We start from the raw sequence: 15210 nt of genomic DNA, 5'->3' as shown, positions 1-15210 counted from the left end.
CGATGATTAAAAATTAAAACCAAATACACCCATACTTATCAATCATATTATATATTACACTATCCTTTTTCCCTTATGTCTTACTTATCATTTTTGAAATATTATTTGCACCAAGGTAACAACTATGGTTCTGCAAATCTAATGTAATCTCAATTATTGAAGTTGAAAGTTAAAAAGAAAGGGACAAGAATTATTTCAAAAATTTACTCTATTTGATTGATACCTTCAAAATAGAAATATCTTTAAGACCACAACAGAATATTCATACTCTGCTCGATTAATTTTGATGTACTAGTATCTTATATTTTGTTTTTTGAAAGGTAGTATCTTATACATTAAACCTAGATACTTTTTTTTTAATACATTTCTCTTTCAATGCAAATGGTAAGAAACACATGGGTGGTGCATTGGTCATAGCAAACCACTATTATTCTTAATGGACCGCCATCCATTCTAATGAAATCACCAATTTTTTTAATCGAATCTGCTGTTCTATATAAAATATTGAAACAGTGATCGAGACACTTGAAAAATAAGAAACAATTTTCTATTAACAATGGTTCATTCACACTTAACTTTTTCTTCTATCTCATTTTCACTCATTTTTCTTTCTATTACTTTTTACATTTTCTGTCGCATTACATTTTATATAACTCTTTTCTCTCTTATTTCTTCCTTATCTCGTAAGGTAAGGTTGATGTGTATTTAGTTTGTAAATGATATATTATTCATTTTATACCCAAACTCTGAGAAATTCACCAACTGTATACGTACTCTGAGCTAAGACTCCACCCTCCAAGTCCAACCTTAATAAAGAAAACAGGTTTTTGACAACATTATTTTCATTGAATTTCAACCTCCTTAATGTGTTGTCCCCTTCACCAGCACCACCCTCATTTAAACACCTCCTATGTTTGCTCTCTCTTCTCTCTTCTCCACAACACTCCACCATTTCCCATTGCTCTAGAATCTGCTTTTCATTACCTCTTCATTGATTCAACACTAGTTCTTCTCTCCATTTGATAGTAACTACCATGTACTTTACCCCTTAATTTGGTCCCCTACAATTTTTTTACCTCTTATCTGTTTCATGAAAGTCCTAGCCTAGTCCAACTAGTACACATGCTAAGGATTTCCCCGGAAAGTGCCAATTTCTTTCCCTCAAAACTCTTGCATTGCTGAGTTTTTGCTTTTAGTATTCATGTCTTGTGTTCATATTCAAGATCTCAGAGAACCCATTTTTCTGCATCTTCTGTAGCATCTGAAAGCATGGATCTTGTAACCAGAAGATTCTTGATCCAACATGGGTCATCACAGTCACAAGCTCTTCCACCAATCACAAGTTCAGGGAGTTCAATCCTTCACCCTCATCTTCATTCTTCTAGCACCAGTTTTCCCATCATTGCTATTGCTATCATTGGAATCATGGCTACAGCTTTTTTGCTTGTGAGCTACTACATCTTTGTGATCAAATGTTGTCTCAATTGGCACCGCATTGATCTTCTGAGGCGTTTCTCTCCATCTAGGAGGCGTGAAGATCTAACTGCAATGTACTCACCAGGAACAGAACCTCGTGGATTGGATGATGCAGTGATCCGGTTAATCCCATTGATTCAGTACAGGACAGAAGGGAACAGAGAAGAGAAAACCTTCAGTGAGTGTGCTGTTTGCTTGAATGAGTTTCAAGAAGATGAGAGGCTCAGGATTATACCAAATTGCAGCCATGTATTTCACATTGATTGCATAGATGTTTGGCTTCAGAACAATGCCAATTGTCCACTTTGCAGAACAAGCATTTCCTTCACAAACAGATCCCAGATTGATCAGTTTCTCAACCAGAGGCTCTCTGTCTCTCAAGATCAAACCCCACCAATTGAAAACCTCATTAGTGGGGATGAGAATTTTGTTGTGATTGAATTGGGTAATGATCATAACAGAGGCCAAAATTTGCAGAGAAGAGAAGAAAGAGAGTTACCAGCATGTCCTATTAGTCCTTTACCAAGGAAATTGGAGCATAGAAATGTGGAAAAGAAACCAAGGAAGCTCCATAAAGTTACAAGCATGGGGGATGAGTGCATTGATATTAGAGGCAAAGATGAACAATTCTCAGTCCAACCCATAAGAAGGTCATTCTCCATGGACTCATCAGGGGATAGACAATTTTATGTAGCAGTTCAAGAAGCTTTGCAGCAGCAGCAGAAGATGCAAGTCAATGAAGTCAGCTCCATTGAAGGATGCAGTGGGAGTAGTGGTAGAGCCAAGAAATCATTCTTTTCCTTTGGTTATGGAAGCAGGTCAAGAAGTTCTGTTCAACCTGTTTATTTGGACCCCTGAAATTTCTCTGATTCTCACTTGTTTTTCCCTCTTTCCATTATGTTTGCAACTTGCAAGTTTCTCAGGTTTTTTTTTTGGTGAGATAGAGATTTAGATGTATGAATAGGTGATCATAGGATTGTATGACACATAGTTATTCAATTGGATTTAATTAATGTGAAACCATGATTTCTCTTTTATGTTTCCTGGTTTATCTAATGGCATGTGTATGTGTATGGTCTAGTTTAAACGGCACGGAGCCATGATGATGATTGAGGAGCATCATTGTTGAAATCATCACATTGTAGCTTTCTTAAGCAAACATTTTCCTCCTACAGATCAATCAATTAAGTGTGTGTTTAGATATCGGTTAAATTAATGTGAACAGAGAAGAGAAGAGTTATGTTCAATTTTTACCTCAAAACGAATGCTAACTTCAGTTGATGTTAACAGTTATCAAAACATAGCTTAAGTGATTCCATGTCTTATTCTCCAAATATGGAAAAGAGAAACAAGGAAATCTTGCTTTAGGGAAAAAGTCCAAGTAGGGAATGAAGCAAAAGAAGTGGAAAAAGTGGACTAATTACCAAAAAGAGAATCCAAGGGTGAATAAAGTATAGAGATAAAGGTGTACCAAAATTGATTTTAAAAGAAAAAGAAGGGTCATTTTCCATTGATAAATAGTACACAACCACCAAACTTGTATTTTTGCAAACACTATTGTGTGCTGTAATGCTAGTAGATAGATAGAATGAAAAGGTTGGTAATATATTTGGTTGGTTTTGGTGATGCTTTATGGTTGCACGGTTTCATCTGTTTCCAGCTTGTAAGAATCCAAATCAATCATTAACTTTGTGGTTGAAAGAAATTATATAACTAATGAAAGAACAGCTAAAGTTATTGGTAGGTGTTTGTTCATCATTGTAGTTATAATCTTTCCCAACCAAAAACATTGTCTGCATATAGTAGGAGTAATTTCTTTTGTTTTACACTCGCTGAAAGAGTCCATTCTTGAAACTTAAAACATTCATATTATCATGTTATCTACATGGACTTTTAAGGAACTCCATGTGCATGTAAGCATGGGCAGGCTACAAGATCTGCAACACACTTGAGGAACCCGTGAGATGTTGGACTGTTTCATCTTTCCCAAAAGGTAAAGGGCATAACATTCCCCAAAGGAAGGGGAAGAAAATCTTCAGCAGTGATGGGGCCTGATTGTCTCTTGTTTTTGGTAGCAACAGAATGACAAAAAATTATTTCAGTATGTGTTTTCTTGTACTGAGAGGAGACGGTGAATGCAAGGTGGATATCATTTTTTTCAGGTTCTGATGAATCCCACATTCTCTTGACTATACAAGTATAAAACAATTATTTGGGTATCATGAACCAATTACCCCAAAAGTTAAGTTGTAGACTAGACACACATGAATAATTTCATATTATATTTATAACTCGCCCACTTAGACATGAGTTTGACTTAAATTAGATCAGTCTAATACCTTGTCATTAACCAATTATTATAAAAGTTTAAGCGGTTGGTGGATACACATTAATAATTTTATATTATGTTTCTGTTGAGAAAACCCTAATTAAGCTGCAACACACTAGTAACATACGGATTTTAAAGCGGTTTTTAACCACCACAGACTTATTTCTATATAAAAAAAACTTAAAAGACATAATCACAGTAATTTGAAACCATAATTAAGTTCATGCATGTGAATTTTGTGGCCACAATATTTACATTTTTTAATATAGAAGCAGATACTTGGGAGGTTTGATGGTCACAAAATCCATATGTCCTTGGTGTGTTGCAAGTGGAAAGGGTTTTAAAATTCATTTTCGATAAGGATATTTTACCTGGAAGAGTATATTAATTATGTGTTGGAATTCAACTTTTTTTATTAGAAGAATTGGGGCAGCAAGAGATGATCTCTAAACCACTTAGTGCATGTTTGTTTTGGCGTTTGAGCCAACTCAAACGTAATTTTACGTATCTCAAAAACTAACGAAGAAGTTAGAATTTTTCATGTTAAGTTTAACGTGGATCAGAAAACATAATTTTGACACATTAGCTTTAACTTGGGTCCATATTAAATTTAACAAAAATCTAAACACACACATAGTCACATAGGATCAAATAGTATGTTAATAACCAATTATCCGGAAAATTTTGCACAGTGTTTAATCCAAGGAATTTTCTGGTAAAGGGAATAGTTTTTAGTGTGGGTCTGGCCTGTGAGGAAGGTTCAGTGGTCCTAATGATTTCTTTGGGCTTAGGTCCAAATACTAAATAGAACTCTTTGCAAGCTTGATCTAAAAATGGGCCGCAACTAAAACCCTGTCTTTTTTCAGAAGGGTGCATCAAAACCAGTCTTACAGAAAAAAATATACAATCATACAGAGGATAGGCAACAAACATGTTCCAAATGACGAAACGAAATAAGCTAAATTTCCAGAAAAACTCACATGGTCAATGCATGGGATAAAGATGGAAGTTGTCGTATAAGCTTATGTTTGTTGTTTGAAGCCTCATTTACTTGTCGTATGAGATAACCACTACTAAAGATAAGATCAAGACCCCGTTTGGAAGAGTTCATTTGAGCTTATCTGATAGCATAAGCCCTTATGTCAGTGTTTTGAGCTTATTTTCATAAGTTATTCAGGATTTAAGAAAAAAAACTTATGCTTATATATATAGCTTATTTTCTATTTATTTCAATAAAAATTTTAAAATAGCTTATGAATAAGCGCTTATGACATAGGCGATTATGATCATAAGCGCTTAATTAAGTTATGTTTTCAAATGGGCCCAAATGCAAAGCCCTCACTGCCACTGCAGCTTAAATCAAGCGCGCAATATTATTTTTTTAAAGCCAGCCCAGAATAAGACATTGTACATTTATCAAAATTTTATCAAGTTTTATGCTAATCTCTTATCTTAAGAATTTATTTTAAAATGTTCACTTATTTTACACGAGAAACTATGTGTCTGCTTGCGTAGCCAATTCTAATTCTGGAGAAATTCTTGAGTGGGCACGAACCTAACACATCATTTTTAAACACATCAAATGAAAAAAACACAATTCTTTAAAATAAAAATCTACAAATAAAAGTTGCAATTTATTTTTTTCAAGTTAGACTTTCAACTTTCTTTTACTCTCTTTCTTAATTAATGCATGTCTTCTCCCACCCTTCTTATCTCCACGTCACAAATATGTTGTGACATTCATTTTTCTCTTTAATCCTCTTTTATATTACATCATATATCACATTAATCAGCTATCAGTTATGTCATCTCTATCCTATCTCTCTCGTGAATCACCATGATATGTACCAATCTTTATCCTTAAAAAATTTAAGATGTGATTGAATTCATATATAAAACTTTTTACACTATATTAGTAAATATAAATTAAATCCTTTAAAAATAGAGAAAAAAATGTTTTGATAGAAAAAAAATTGATTGGATGCATGTCTCATGATTCATCTTCCAATTTGACTCATTTCTCTTTCTAAAGGCTCCAACACATCGGGAGTTGGGTTTGGGGCCCCCCCTATGGGGCTCCGCGCCCCACCTCATTTTTTTTAACCCAAAAATGCCCTACGGAAATAAAACTTCCGTATTCACTAAAATAGAATACGAAAGTTAAACTTCCGTATTCTATCTCTGACAGACATCACATTTTCCACCATTACTCCTCCCTCCACCAACCCCTCCACCATTACTCCTCTGTCACCAACCTCTCACCAGCCCCCTTAACCCCCTCAATGCCTCCAGACCACCCTCTCTCTCACCCTCTCCTACCTCACTTTCATTCTTCCTACCACCACCACCACCCTCTCTCTCACCCTCTCCTACCTCACCATTGGATGCATTTGAGGTAAGTGTTGTTTGTTCTTTGTTGTTATGTTGAAGTAGTGGAAGTTGTTAGATTAAGTAGTTTAAGTGGTTAGATTAAGTAGTTTAAGTAGTTAGATTAAGTAGTTTGAGTAGTTAGAAGGATGAGTTTTTGAATTCTGAGCGTGATAAAATACGGAATACACATTTCCGTATTTAATACGGACATGTATAATCCGTATTAAATACGGATTTTCCAATTCCGTATTCAATACGGATTTTGCAATTCCGTATTCACTACGGATGTTGCACTTCCGTATTCACTACGGATTCTAAAGTTCCATATTTAATGTACAGGGATGACAGATTCATTTTTCTTTCGTGAGTCACAATGGATTGAAGCTGGATTTCACAATGGTCAACCTGAAGAGGCCACTACAGAGGTGCCACCACCAGCATTTGTGCCCCCGTGTATAAGTATAGATGTCTCGCATTTATTTGCAACTGATCAGGTATTCTTTGAACAGATTTTTGCACTGTTTTGAGAGTGTAATATATCAATTCTTATTATGTCTTGATCACCCTTGTAATCAATTCTTATTATTATAACAGATTTTCCCTACCCGTGATGATCTTATCAATTGGGTTCATGGAATTGCGATTGAAAATGGATATGTTACGTTGATCACAAAGTCAGATTATGGTGGGAATGGAAGCAGAAAAGCTTATGTCATGTTGGGGTGCGAGAAGCATGGTAAATATGTTCCCTACAGAGACCCTGACCTTGTTGAAGGGACGAGATCAGAAAAGACAGGTTGTCCTTTTAGACTAAAAGGACGACCGTCTAAAAGGACGACCTAGGAAAAATGGCATAGATAGAGATTTGCGGCTAAAGGTGATGGAAGGTATACACAACCATGAACCAGCTAGGTCACTACTTGGGCACAATTTTGTTGGTCGTCTAAAACCCGGAGAGAAGGAGCAAGTGTTTAGCAAGTGGAAGGTATACACAACCATGAACCAACCATGGTGTTCCTCTTAGTCACCAAAGCTATGTAGACATCACCTCAGATTGACACCGCACTTTGTGTAATATTCATTTGTAAACGCTCTGTAATATTAATCTGATGAGCCTTGCCCTTATGATGTTCATTTGTTGCTTATAATATTAAGCTATGTAGACAGCACCAAAAGGTCTATCATCTATTACCTAAACATTAATCTTGCTTCCTTTGAACAAGTACGCATTAATCTTTTAAATTTGCAATTTACTTGCAGGTTGCTGTGTTTGCACCGAGTAAATCTGTTTGTTATCTGAATATAACGTTGCCCAACATAGTCAAAGTATTTCCACAGGATAGCGGACCCCACGACTTCATCGATATCACTGAGGATTAATTTTGTTTTCGTGTTGCTTCTGAATAATTTCTTGTACCCTTTAAACTGCTTGCCATGGATTATTTATGTTACTTATCCTGCCTTTGATTATTTACGGTGTAGTTATACGAGTTTTTTTCAATATAAGAGTCGGCATATAATGAGTGGAAATAGAAAGCACGACTAATATAAAGAGAGTCATAATACAAAGAGTCACATGTCATAATATAAAAATACACAAAAAATATACAAATATACAGTCAATCACTCGCCCCGACCCCTACCGGCCCCCCTACGACCTCTAGGTCCACGGGCTCTGCCTCCACGGCCTCTGCCTCCACGCGCACCCTCTGCAGGAGCACCCTCTCCACGGGCTCTGCCTCCACGCGCTCTGTCTCCACGACCTCTGCCTCCCGCAGCTCTAGCTCCTCGGACAGCAGCAAAGGCTACCCCCTGGGTACCAATGAAGGCATTGGATCTAATAAAATCCAGCGCCCTCTCAGTGAGGGATCGGGAATGCGTGCCCACTGCAGGAGCATCTGGCACCTCGAGTGACTGCTCCAACAAGTCCACGGCCCGACGCATAACAGTCTGCAAAAATAATGTACATACATTAGATACAAATAAAATATCATGAACAAAAAATCACAATTGAATGGAAAATAAAATTCAAACTTACCACCGCACTGAACTCCTCCCTCCTATCATCAGGGATGATGAACCGATGGGACACAGCGCTGTACCACCTCATGTAATCCTCCACAGCCTCTCCCGGATATGTAGCAGGGATCCCCTGAGGGCGGAGGTGCGGCTCAAACTCAGCATAGGCAGCATCTGCGGTCTCAGCAAGGGACCCAGTCGTATGGATCTCAGAGGGGTGTCGAGGGACATCCTGTATGTAGCCAAACTGGTGCAGAACCCTCTCTGGTAGATGCTGTCGAACAACACGGCCAAATGGTGACCGGATGTAGCCAGAATACATGGCCCTCGGATCCCGTGGTCGATCAGCCCGATGGTCCTCAAATGGGGTCCATATAATGTCATCCACCGTCAGCTCATCGAGCATGACTCGCCTCTCATCAAGGCCTGCATGCGGGACCCGGGACGTAACCCACCGCCGCGCCCTAGGCTGATCCTGCGAGTACTCCGGATCCGCCCTCCGGATAATGACGCGGTCATAAAGGTACTCGTAGACCCATCCTAGCAGGAGCGAGCTGAAACCTCCCATCTGGGCCGTCCCCCTCCTGGACGCTCGACTAAGCTGGTCGTATAACGTAGCGAGCGCAATCGCGCCCCAAGCGTACTCGCACACTCGGCCAAGATCCTCTAACATCCCTATCCAGTAGACGGTCGTATGGTAGCCTCCGCTCTTGCTAGCAAAGAGCGTCGCACCTAGCTGGTTCACCAGCCAAATCCGCGCAGCGTCCTCATCTCGGTGCTCTACAATGAAATGAATTAAGTTAATAGTTTATAACAATACAATAATAATAGATACAATTTAATCAAGTAATAATTAAGACATACCCGCCAACGCAGCCTCATACAGGGTCTGCAAGACCCCAAAGCGAATAGTCTGGCACCTATTCGTATCAAACTCAGCCTCATAAATACCAACAGATCCTCCCATCAACTGAGCACAGAGCGCTGCACACTCGTCCCTCTCCCCCCTCCCAGGCGTATAGAACCTCGACCCCATGGGGAGATGGAGAAGAGCCGACACGTCGTCCAGGGTGATAGTCATCTCCCCGAACGGCATGTGGAAGCTACTAGTCTCCTCATGCCATCGCTCCACAAGGGCCAAAATAAGGCATGCATCTGTCACCGGGTAGCTGCAATAGGGTAGCTGATGAAGACCCGTCTGCTCAATCAACTCTCGAACCCGCCTGTGACTGTCTGAATCACCATCACAAGCAAGGTTCCAAACCTTCCCCCCAGCTGTGGCCACCTTCAACTGTCGACGGTCCACATACCGCTCGTCTGTGCGTAGGAGTGCATGCCACGCCCAGGGAGCCTTGTGATCAGCATAATGGGTGAGGAGCGACAGCTCAACAGGCCCCCCCGGAAACGGCGGCAACCTCTGGATCAGGTCATCCTCGCCACCCTGTGGCCCATGCTCTGGCGGCAGGACATCAACATCAACATCAGGCGGAGGAATACTATCCTCGTCAGATGACTCCTCGCCGGATGAGGCCTCGCCGGATGACTCCTCGCCGGAAGACTCCTCGCCTGAGGACTCCCCGCCTGATGACTCCTGGCGAGGTAACTCAACCGTGGGAGACGGCGGAGAATCAACTGTAGGTATCTCAACCGTGGGAGACGGCGGATAATCAACTAGAGGCAACTCAATCATGGGAGACGGCGGAGAAACAACTGGAGGAGCTGAAGCCTCCACCGCCTGAGAGGTTGCAGCATGATCGCCGCGCCGGCTAGAAGCATGTAACCGCCGGTGTCTATCCTCAGTAGCCCCGACATCCTCACTAGAAGCATGAGACCTCTTTCTGTTCTTCATTCTCACTATATATTCAGAGCAAACATTCACTATATATACCATTTCAGCCATAGACAGAAACATGATGCAAGCAAATGGAAAATTCATAGAATTTTTTAAGTACATAGATGATAATCGGATCTTCTGTGGATTATGCATGCTTGGACCAACTTTTATTTTCCTAATAATCAATTATGGCATCTAGAAACTACTCACAAATGCTTTGGAAACCTTCTATAATTGATTCTGAACCCAGAATCAATTATAAGGGTTGGGTTTGGTTCTGAGATGAATACGGAAAAAGGTTTTCCGTATTGAATACGGAAAACCAGGTTCCATACTAAATACGGAAGACCGTTTTCCATATTCAATACGGAAACCGGTGATCCGTATTTACCCAGAAACGCCATTAACGACAATGATGAATCGGCCCTAAACCCAAACCACATTCAAGACATTTCAGCCAACAAAACCTCTACACAAGCATCAATCGACTATCCTAGGGTTGAATGATTCACATAATTTCAAGTTAAATGGGGAAAATCTAAAAATACTTACCTCTAGGTTTCAATTCTGAGAATGGGGAGAATGGGGTTGATGAAGAGCTTTGATGGAGATGATGGAACCTTTCAAGTACACGGTTCAAGCAAGGGGAGCGACGGAGATCGAAGGTTGAAGAGGGGAGAAGAGCAAGGGGAAAAATACGGAAATAGGTTTGAATAAACCCTTGCCGGTTTACATACTAATATAATACGGATATGAGACTTTCGTATTCAATACGGAAATGTGTCTTCCGTATTTTATTAAAGGGGGGCTTTCCAGTAATTTCCCCACTTTAAGTGGGGCGGGGAGCCCCATGGGGGGCCCAAACCCAACTCCCACATCACAAAAGACCACACACAACACAAGTGGGGTCGGGAATTGAGTTTGGTGCCCCACCCCTTAGGCTTTGCACCCCACTTTATTAAATACGGAATTTAAAGTTCCGTATCAATACGGAAAATAAAATTCCGTATCTGTTTTAGTATATAATGAGTGGTTGAAAATGTGACACGCATGCTTAAATACAGTACGGAATTTTAAGTTCCGTATTCAATAGGGAGAATACGGAATTTTAAATTCCGTATTTGATAAAGTGGGGTGCCAAGCCCCATAGGTGGGGTGCCAAACCCAACTCCCAACACAAGTGTTCTCTTCTTCACAAACACTGTCATTTCCAGCTCCAGAGAAACACAGACAGACAACGATGAAGATCATGGTGGCCATAAAGCGCGTGGTCGATTACGCCGTCAAAATCAGAGTCAAACCCGACAAGGTAAGCAACCACCAATGTCGAAAATCACAACCACCCCATTTTCTATACGCTTCAAATTTCCACTCTTTAACCGTTTTTGCAGACAGGGGTGGTCACCCAGAACGTGAAAATGTCGATGAACCCATTCTGTGAGATTGCTCTTGAAGAAGCTCTTAGGATCAGGGAATCTGGGTTGGCTTCTGAGGTTGTGGCTGTCAGCATGGGACCTGCTCAGAGTGTGGATACTCTCAGAACTGGTCTTGCTATGGGAGCTGATAGAGGAATCCATGTTGAGGCTAATGGTTCACTGTATCCCCTTTCTGTTGCTAAGATTTTGAAGAAGCTTGTGGAGATTGAGAAGCCTGGGCTTTTGATTCTTGGCAAACAGGTATTTTGTGGGAATTGGGGTTTGTGTTTGTTTGTGATGTTTTATTGTGATGGGTTGAGTAAGTGTATGTTTAGCTGTTTGATCATTCAATTTTCCAGGATTGTGACTTGTGAGTTTTATTGGGTACTTTTGCTTTTGATTTGCTTTGGTTTATTTTTTCCTTCTATCAAGTTGAGATGTTGTAGAATTAGTTGTGTTTCTGTTAGGGACTTAGAAAAAGATGATGAAAAATTCACTGAGAATTATGATAATGGAAATGTATTGTTGAAAGGCTTGAAAGAAAATTGAGAATGAAATCTCCCCAAGGGTTTCACATTCACAAATGATCTATCATTTCACTCTCACTCTATTGATTGTGCAGAACTGATCCTTTTTAATCTGATTTCCCCTATTTATTTAGCTAATCACCTCCTGCTACTAACTAGCTGCTATAACCGCCCCTAACTAATTTTCTCTTCTCTTACATCCCAACAGTTTCTCTGTTCTTTTACAATTTAAGTGGAAAGAAATGAAGAAATTAGAAAGAAGAGAAGAACTTATTTACTATTTTTCTCAACTTTATTCTTACTGAGACAGCTAAAAATCACATTAAGAGTCTGTGTGGCCATTCTATGAAATGAACAAATGATTTTTTAGTGGACAAAGTCACTTTGATTTTTTAATTTTTTTTAGGAGTTTGGCCAAAGCATAAAAGGGTCTTCCAGGTAGCTGAAGTAGCAAATCTGCTGTTAGAAAAAAAAAAACTATGCTTCTGCTAGAAAGCAATACCAGAAGCATTAAAAGAAAATTTAGATGAAATGAATATTTGATTTTGTTATTTACATCTGAAACTCATCAAGTGATAAAATTTGGATATTATTGTTGTCTATTAAGTGGGCTCTTTGTTTCCTTAATTTTTTACAGGCCATTGATGATGACTGCAATCAAACAGGGCAGATGACAGCTGGACTGCTCAACTGGCCTCAAGGGACTTTTGCTTCAAAGGTTAGTCCATCTTCTATATCTTCAAACTATGATATGCTTAAGTTATATCACATTAGCAGGATTAAAATTAATATTATTTCTCTCCCTTTTTAATCCTAGTTTGATCTAAAGTAAATGATCTCTGTGTACCAAATGAATTCCTTCATAAATACAAAGAAGTTGTTGAATTTTCTCAAGATTTTCTAGGATCACATATTAGCATGTTGTTACCTCTGCATATAATTGCTCTGTCTATCTTTGGTTTATTAGGATAGGAATGTTTAGGCCTTTAGAAAATCACTAGAAATGAGTCATGGGTGATCTTTGTTCATTGTATATTAGATCAGGTAGATGAATGAGGCATCTTAAGTTGGATGTGTAGATATGACAAAACATTAGTAATATGTGTGGTTCTGTCTCCATGTTGTGGATTGTGCTAAAGCTCCAACCTCCAAGAAGTAAGCTTGCAGTCTTGCACAAGCCATGGTTTATGAAATCCCAAAGGAAAAGTGCCTGATAGGATGATACCCAAACGAAAATTTGAAGAATTTTCCTTTGACCAAAATTTAGTTATAAAGTAAACAGAATGTTTGGATAGAGTTTTCAGTCTGCCAAAACTAAGTTTACAAATCCATTCCATTTTAGCCTGATCCCGCGCCTCTTCTCTAACTCATCCACCAAGTCAATGTTAAACTGTTAATTCTTAGTTCTTCGGCATTTTCTTTATCGTTGAAATGTTCAACTCTGTAGCTTGGCATTCCTATCTCCACCAGTACCGCTGCTTCGGTCCCAACCAAAGGATAGGGGTCTCTCCAGTGGATGTTCGACTCGTAGTCTGGTAGACCCACAGTATACTAGGCAGCTCATCTGCCCATAGCCCCTTTGCCTTATCTAATCTAGTCTTGAGCCCTTTCAGTATGGTGCGCTTGGTTACCTCATGATTTTCTCATGTTTTTGGAGTGAATTATCCGTAGTAATCACCTTGTTGTCTAGGTAGGATACAGGTCATATGCTAGATTTGCATTAGACTAGTTAGGTAGAATATCTTTATCGTTAAGTTGCCGTATGCAGCAGACTTCAAGAAGATACCCAAGAAAATTGCTTTTAGTTTTTTGAATCTTCATTTCAAGCTAAAATATTGAATTATTTCTTTTGATTAAATTATTTCATAACTAACTGCTACTTTTCAGTAGGTTGTCCTTGATAAAGAGAAACAGGTAGCCACAGTGGACAGAGAGGTTGATGATGGTATTGAGACTGTGAGTTTGAACTTACCAGCGGTAATAACGTGAGTGTCACATTCTTTTAAGCATTGCTGTATCATGAAAAATGTAGTTTATCACTGGATTGTAGTTTTTTCTTTGTGGATCTTTTCGCAAGGCGATATATGAAATCATTGGTGATGTAAAATTTGTTTCTTCATGCTATATTTCCTCATTTTTGTTTTTGGTTTTATAGTTACACTTGTGTCTACTTTCTGCAAAATTATCACCAAATCATGAACTATTGTACCCATCACTTTACCATCCTTCTTCTCATAACCCTATCTTGGTACCTAAATTTTGAGCTTCTTCTTGTTGCAGCACTGACCTGAGACTGAACCAGCCAAGGTATGCTACTCTTCCCAACATAATGAAAGCAAAGTCGAAGCCCATAAAGAAATATACTCCGGAGGAGTTGAATGTGGAAATCAAGTCCGATTTGGAGATTGTTCAAGTCACAGAACCTCCCAAGAGAAAGGCAGGGGTTGTTCTTTCTTCTGTGGATGAGCTCATTGACAAGCTAAAACATGAAGCTAGAGTCATATGATTATTCTGTACTTAGTTCTAAATGGATTACTTCTCACCAAAGGATGAAGAACATTGCACCAAGATATTGATATATGATCAAATAACATAATAAATTAAATACTGTACCTTTAACTTCTCTGTATTACCATCATGTCCTTGAGGGTGAACCACTTTTTTGTGGAACTAGTGCAATTCTTGTTATACCAAACACAGTAAAGGGCGGAATCAAAGAAAATAAACCTTAAGAAATGTGGGATACCATACTGACACTTGCATTCACAACATAAACAATTTTCACAAGATAGGGTAGGTGCTTGCCAGAACATAACCATTCTATCAATTTCAATGAAAAAGTTTCTGCATTGTACAAAAACTTTGTTTAGCAGCAGTGGCCGAGAGGAGTAAATAGAACAAAATTTGGTTTAGCGGTGGTCCTGTGGACTTCGTCATTTGTTTTTTGGTAAAAGGGTGTGGATTCAACTCTTGTGTTAGGTTCCAAAAATTTCACAACTTAATAAGCAATTGCAATTTCAAAACAATCAACTTCCTGGTTAATCTATTACCAAAAATGTTAATATGTAATTTAAATATTTACTTTAAAGAGTGTAGAGCCCACGGGGGTGTTTAAATCACTTTTTTCTTCTCCAAAGTATTGACAAATCTGGAGGAATATCTCAAGGATCCATGTCCTTTTCAAATTTCCCTATTCGCCACTTCCTTCATAATATCTGTTATAATTTTGTCGTGTTAGAT

General features: G+C 39.0%; 3 protein-coding genes across 3 annotated transcripts; 2 read left to right on the top strand and 1 right to left on the bottom strand.

Annotated features, from left to right (window-relative positions):
* Positions 1-842: 842 nt before the first annotated feature.
* On the top strand, positions 843-2513 carry LOC130720772 (RING-H2 finger protein ATL16). Its single transcript, XM_057571469.1, has one exon. It carries the CDS (start codon positions 1270-1272, stop codon positions 2332-2334), a length of 1065 nt encoding a protein of 354 aa, XP_057427452.1. The 5' UTR covers positions 843-1269; the 3' UTR covers positions 2335-2513.
* Positions 2514-7699: 5186 nt separating this feature from the next.
* On the bottom strand, positions 7700-10432 carry LOC130719660 (protein MAINTENANCE OF MERISTEMS-like). Its single transcript, XM_057570272.1, has 3 exons — positions 10420-10432; positions 8214-8974; positions 7700-8125 (listed from the first exon to the last, which is right to left on the bottom strand). Exons 1-3 carry the CDS (start codon positions 10430-10432, stop codon positions 7799-7801), a joined length of 1101 nt encoding a protein of 366 aa, XP_057426255.1. The 3' UTR covers positions 7700-7798.
* Positions 10433-11166: 734 nt separating this feature from the next.
* LOC130718150 (electron transfer flavoprotein subunit beta, mitochondrial) lies at positions 11167-14589 on the top strand. The gene is made up of 5 exons (XM_057568641.1): positions 11167-11337; positions 11420-11704; positions 12608-12688; positions 13861-13955; positions 14251-14589. The coding sequence occupies exons 1-5, from the start codon at positions 11269-11271 to the stop codon at positions 14474-14476; spliced, it is 756 nt and encodes a 251-aa protein (XP_057424624.1). The 5' UTR covers positions 11167-11268; the 3' UTR covers positions 14477-14589.
* The last annotated feature ends 621 nt before the right edge of the window (positions 14590-15210 follow it).

This window comes from Lotus japonicus, chromosome 5 (genome assembly GCF_012489685.1).
Source record: "Lotus japonicus ecotype B-129 chromosome 5, LjGifu_v1.2".
NCBI lineage: Eukaryota > Viridiplantae > Streptophyta > Magnoliopsida > Fabales > Fabaceae > Lotus > Lotus japonicus.
The sequence above is the reverse complement of the archived record's forward strand: the minus strand, read 5'-3'. Positions and strand labels throughout refer to the sequence as shown.

Bases quoted from the DNA above. Each gene is read 5' to 3' on its own strand.
- LOC130718150 (XM_057568641.1), top strand. From the start codon at position 11,269: ATGAAGATCATGGTGGCCATAAAGCGCGTGGTCGATTACGCCGTCAAA. The intron at 11,338-11,419 runs GTAAGCAACCAC...CCGTTTTTGCAG, and splicing joins TCAGAGTCAAACCCGACAAG to ACAGGGGTGGTCACCCAGAA. The intron at 12,689-13,860 runs GTTAGTCCATCT...ACTTTTCAGTAG, and splicing joins AAGGGACTTTTGCTTCAAAG to GTTGTCCTTGATAAAGAGAA.
- LOC130719660 (XM_057570272.1), bottom strand. The intron at 8,126-8,213 runs GTAAGTTTGAAT...TTATTTTTGCAG, and splicing joins GGGAGGAGTTCAGTGCGGTG to ACTGTTATGCGTCGGGCCGT.
- LOC130720772 (XM_057571469.1), top strand. From the start codon at position 1,270: ATGGATCTTGTAACCAGAAGATTCTTGATCCAACATGGGTCATCACAG.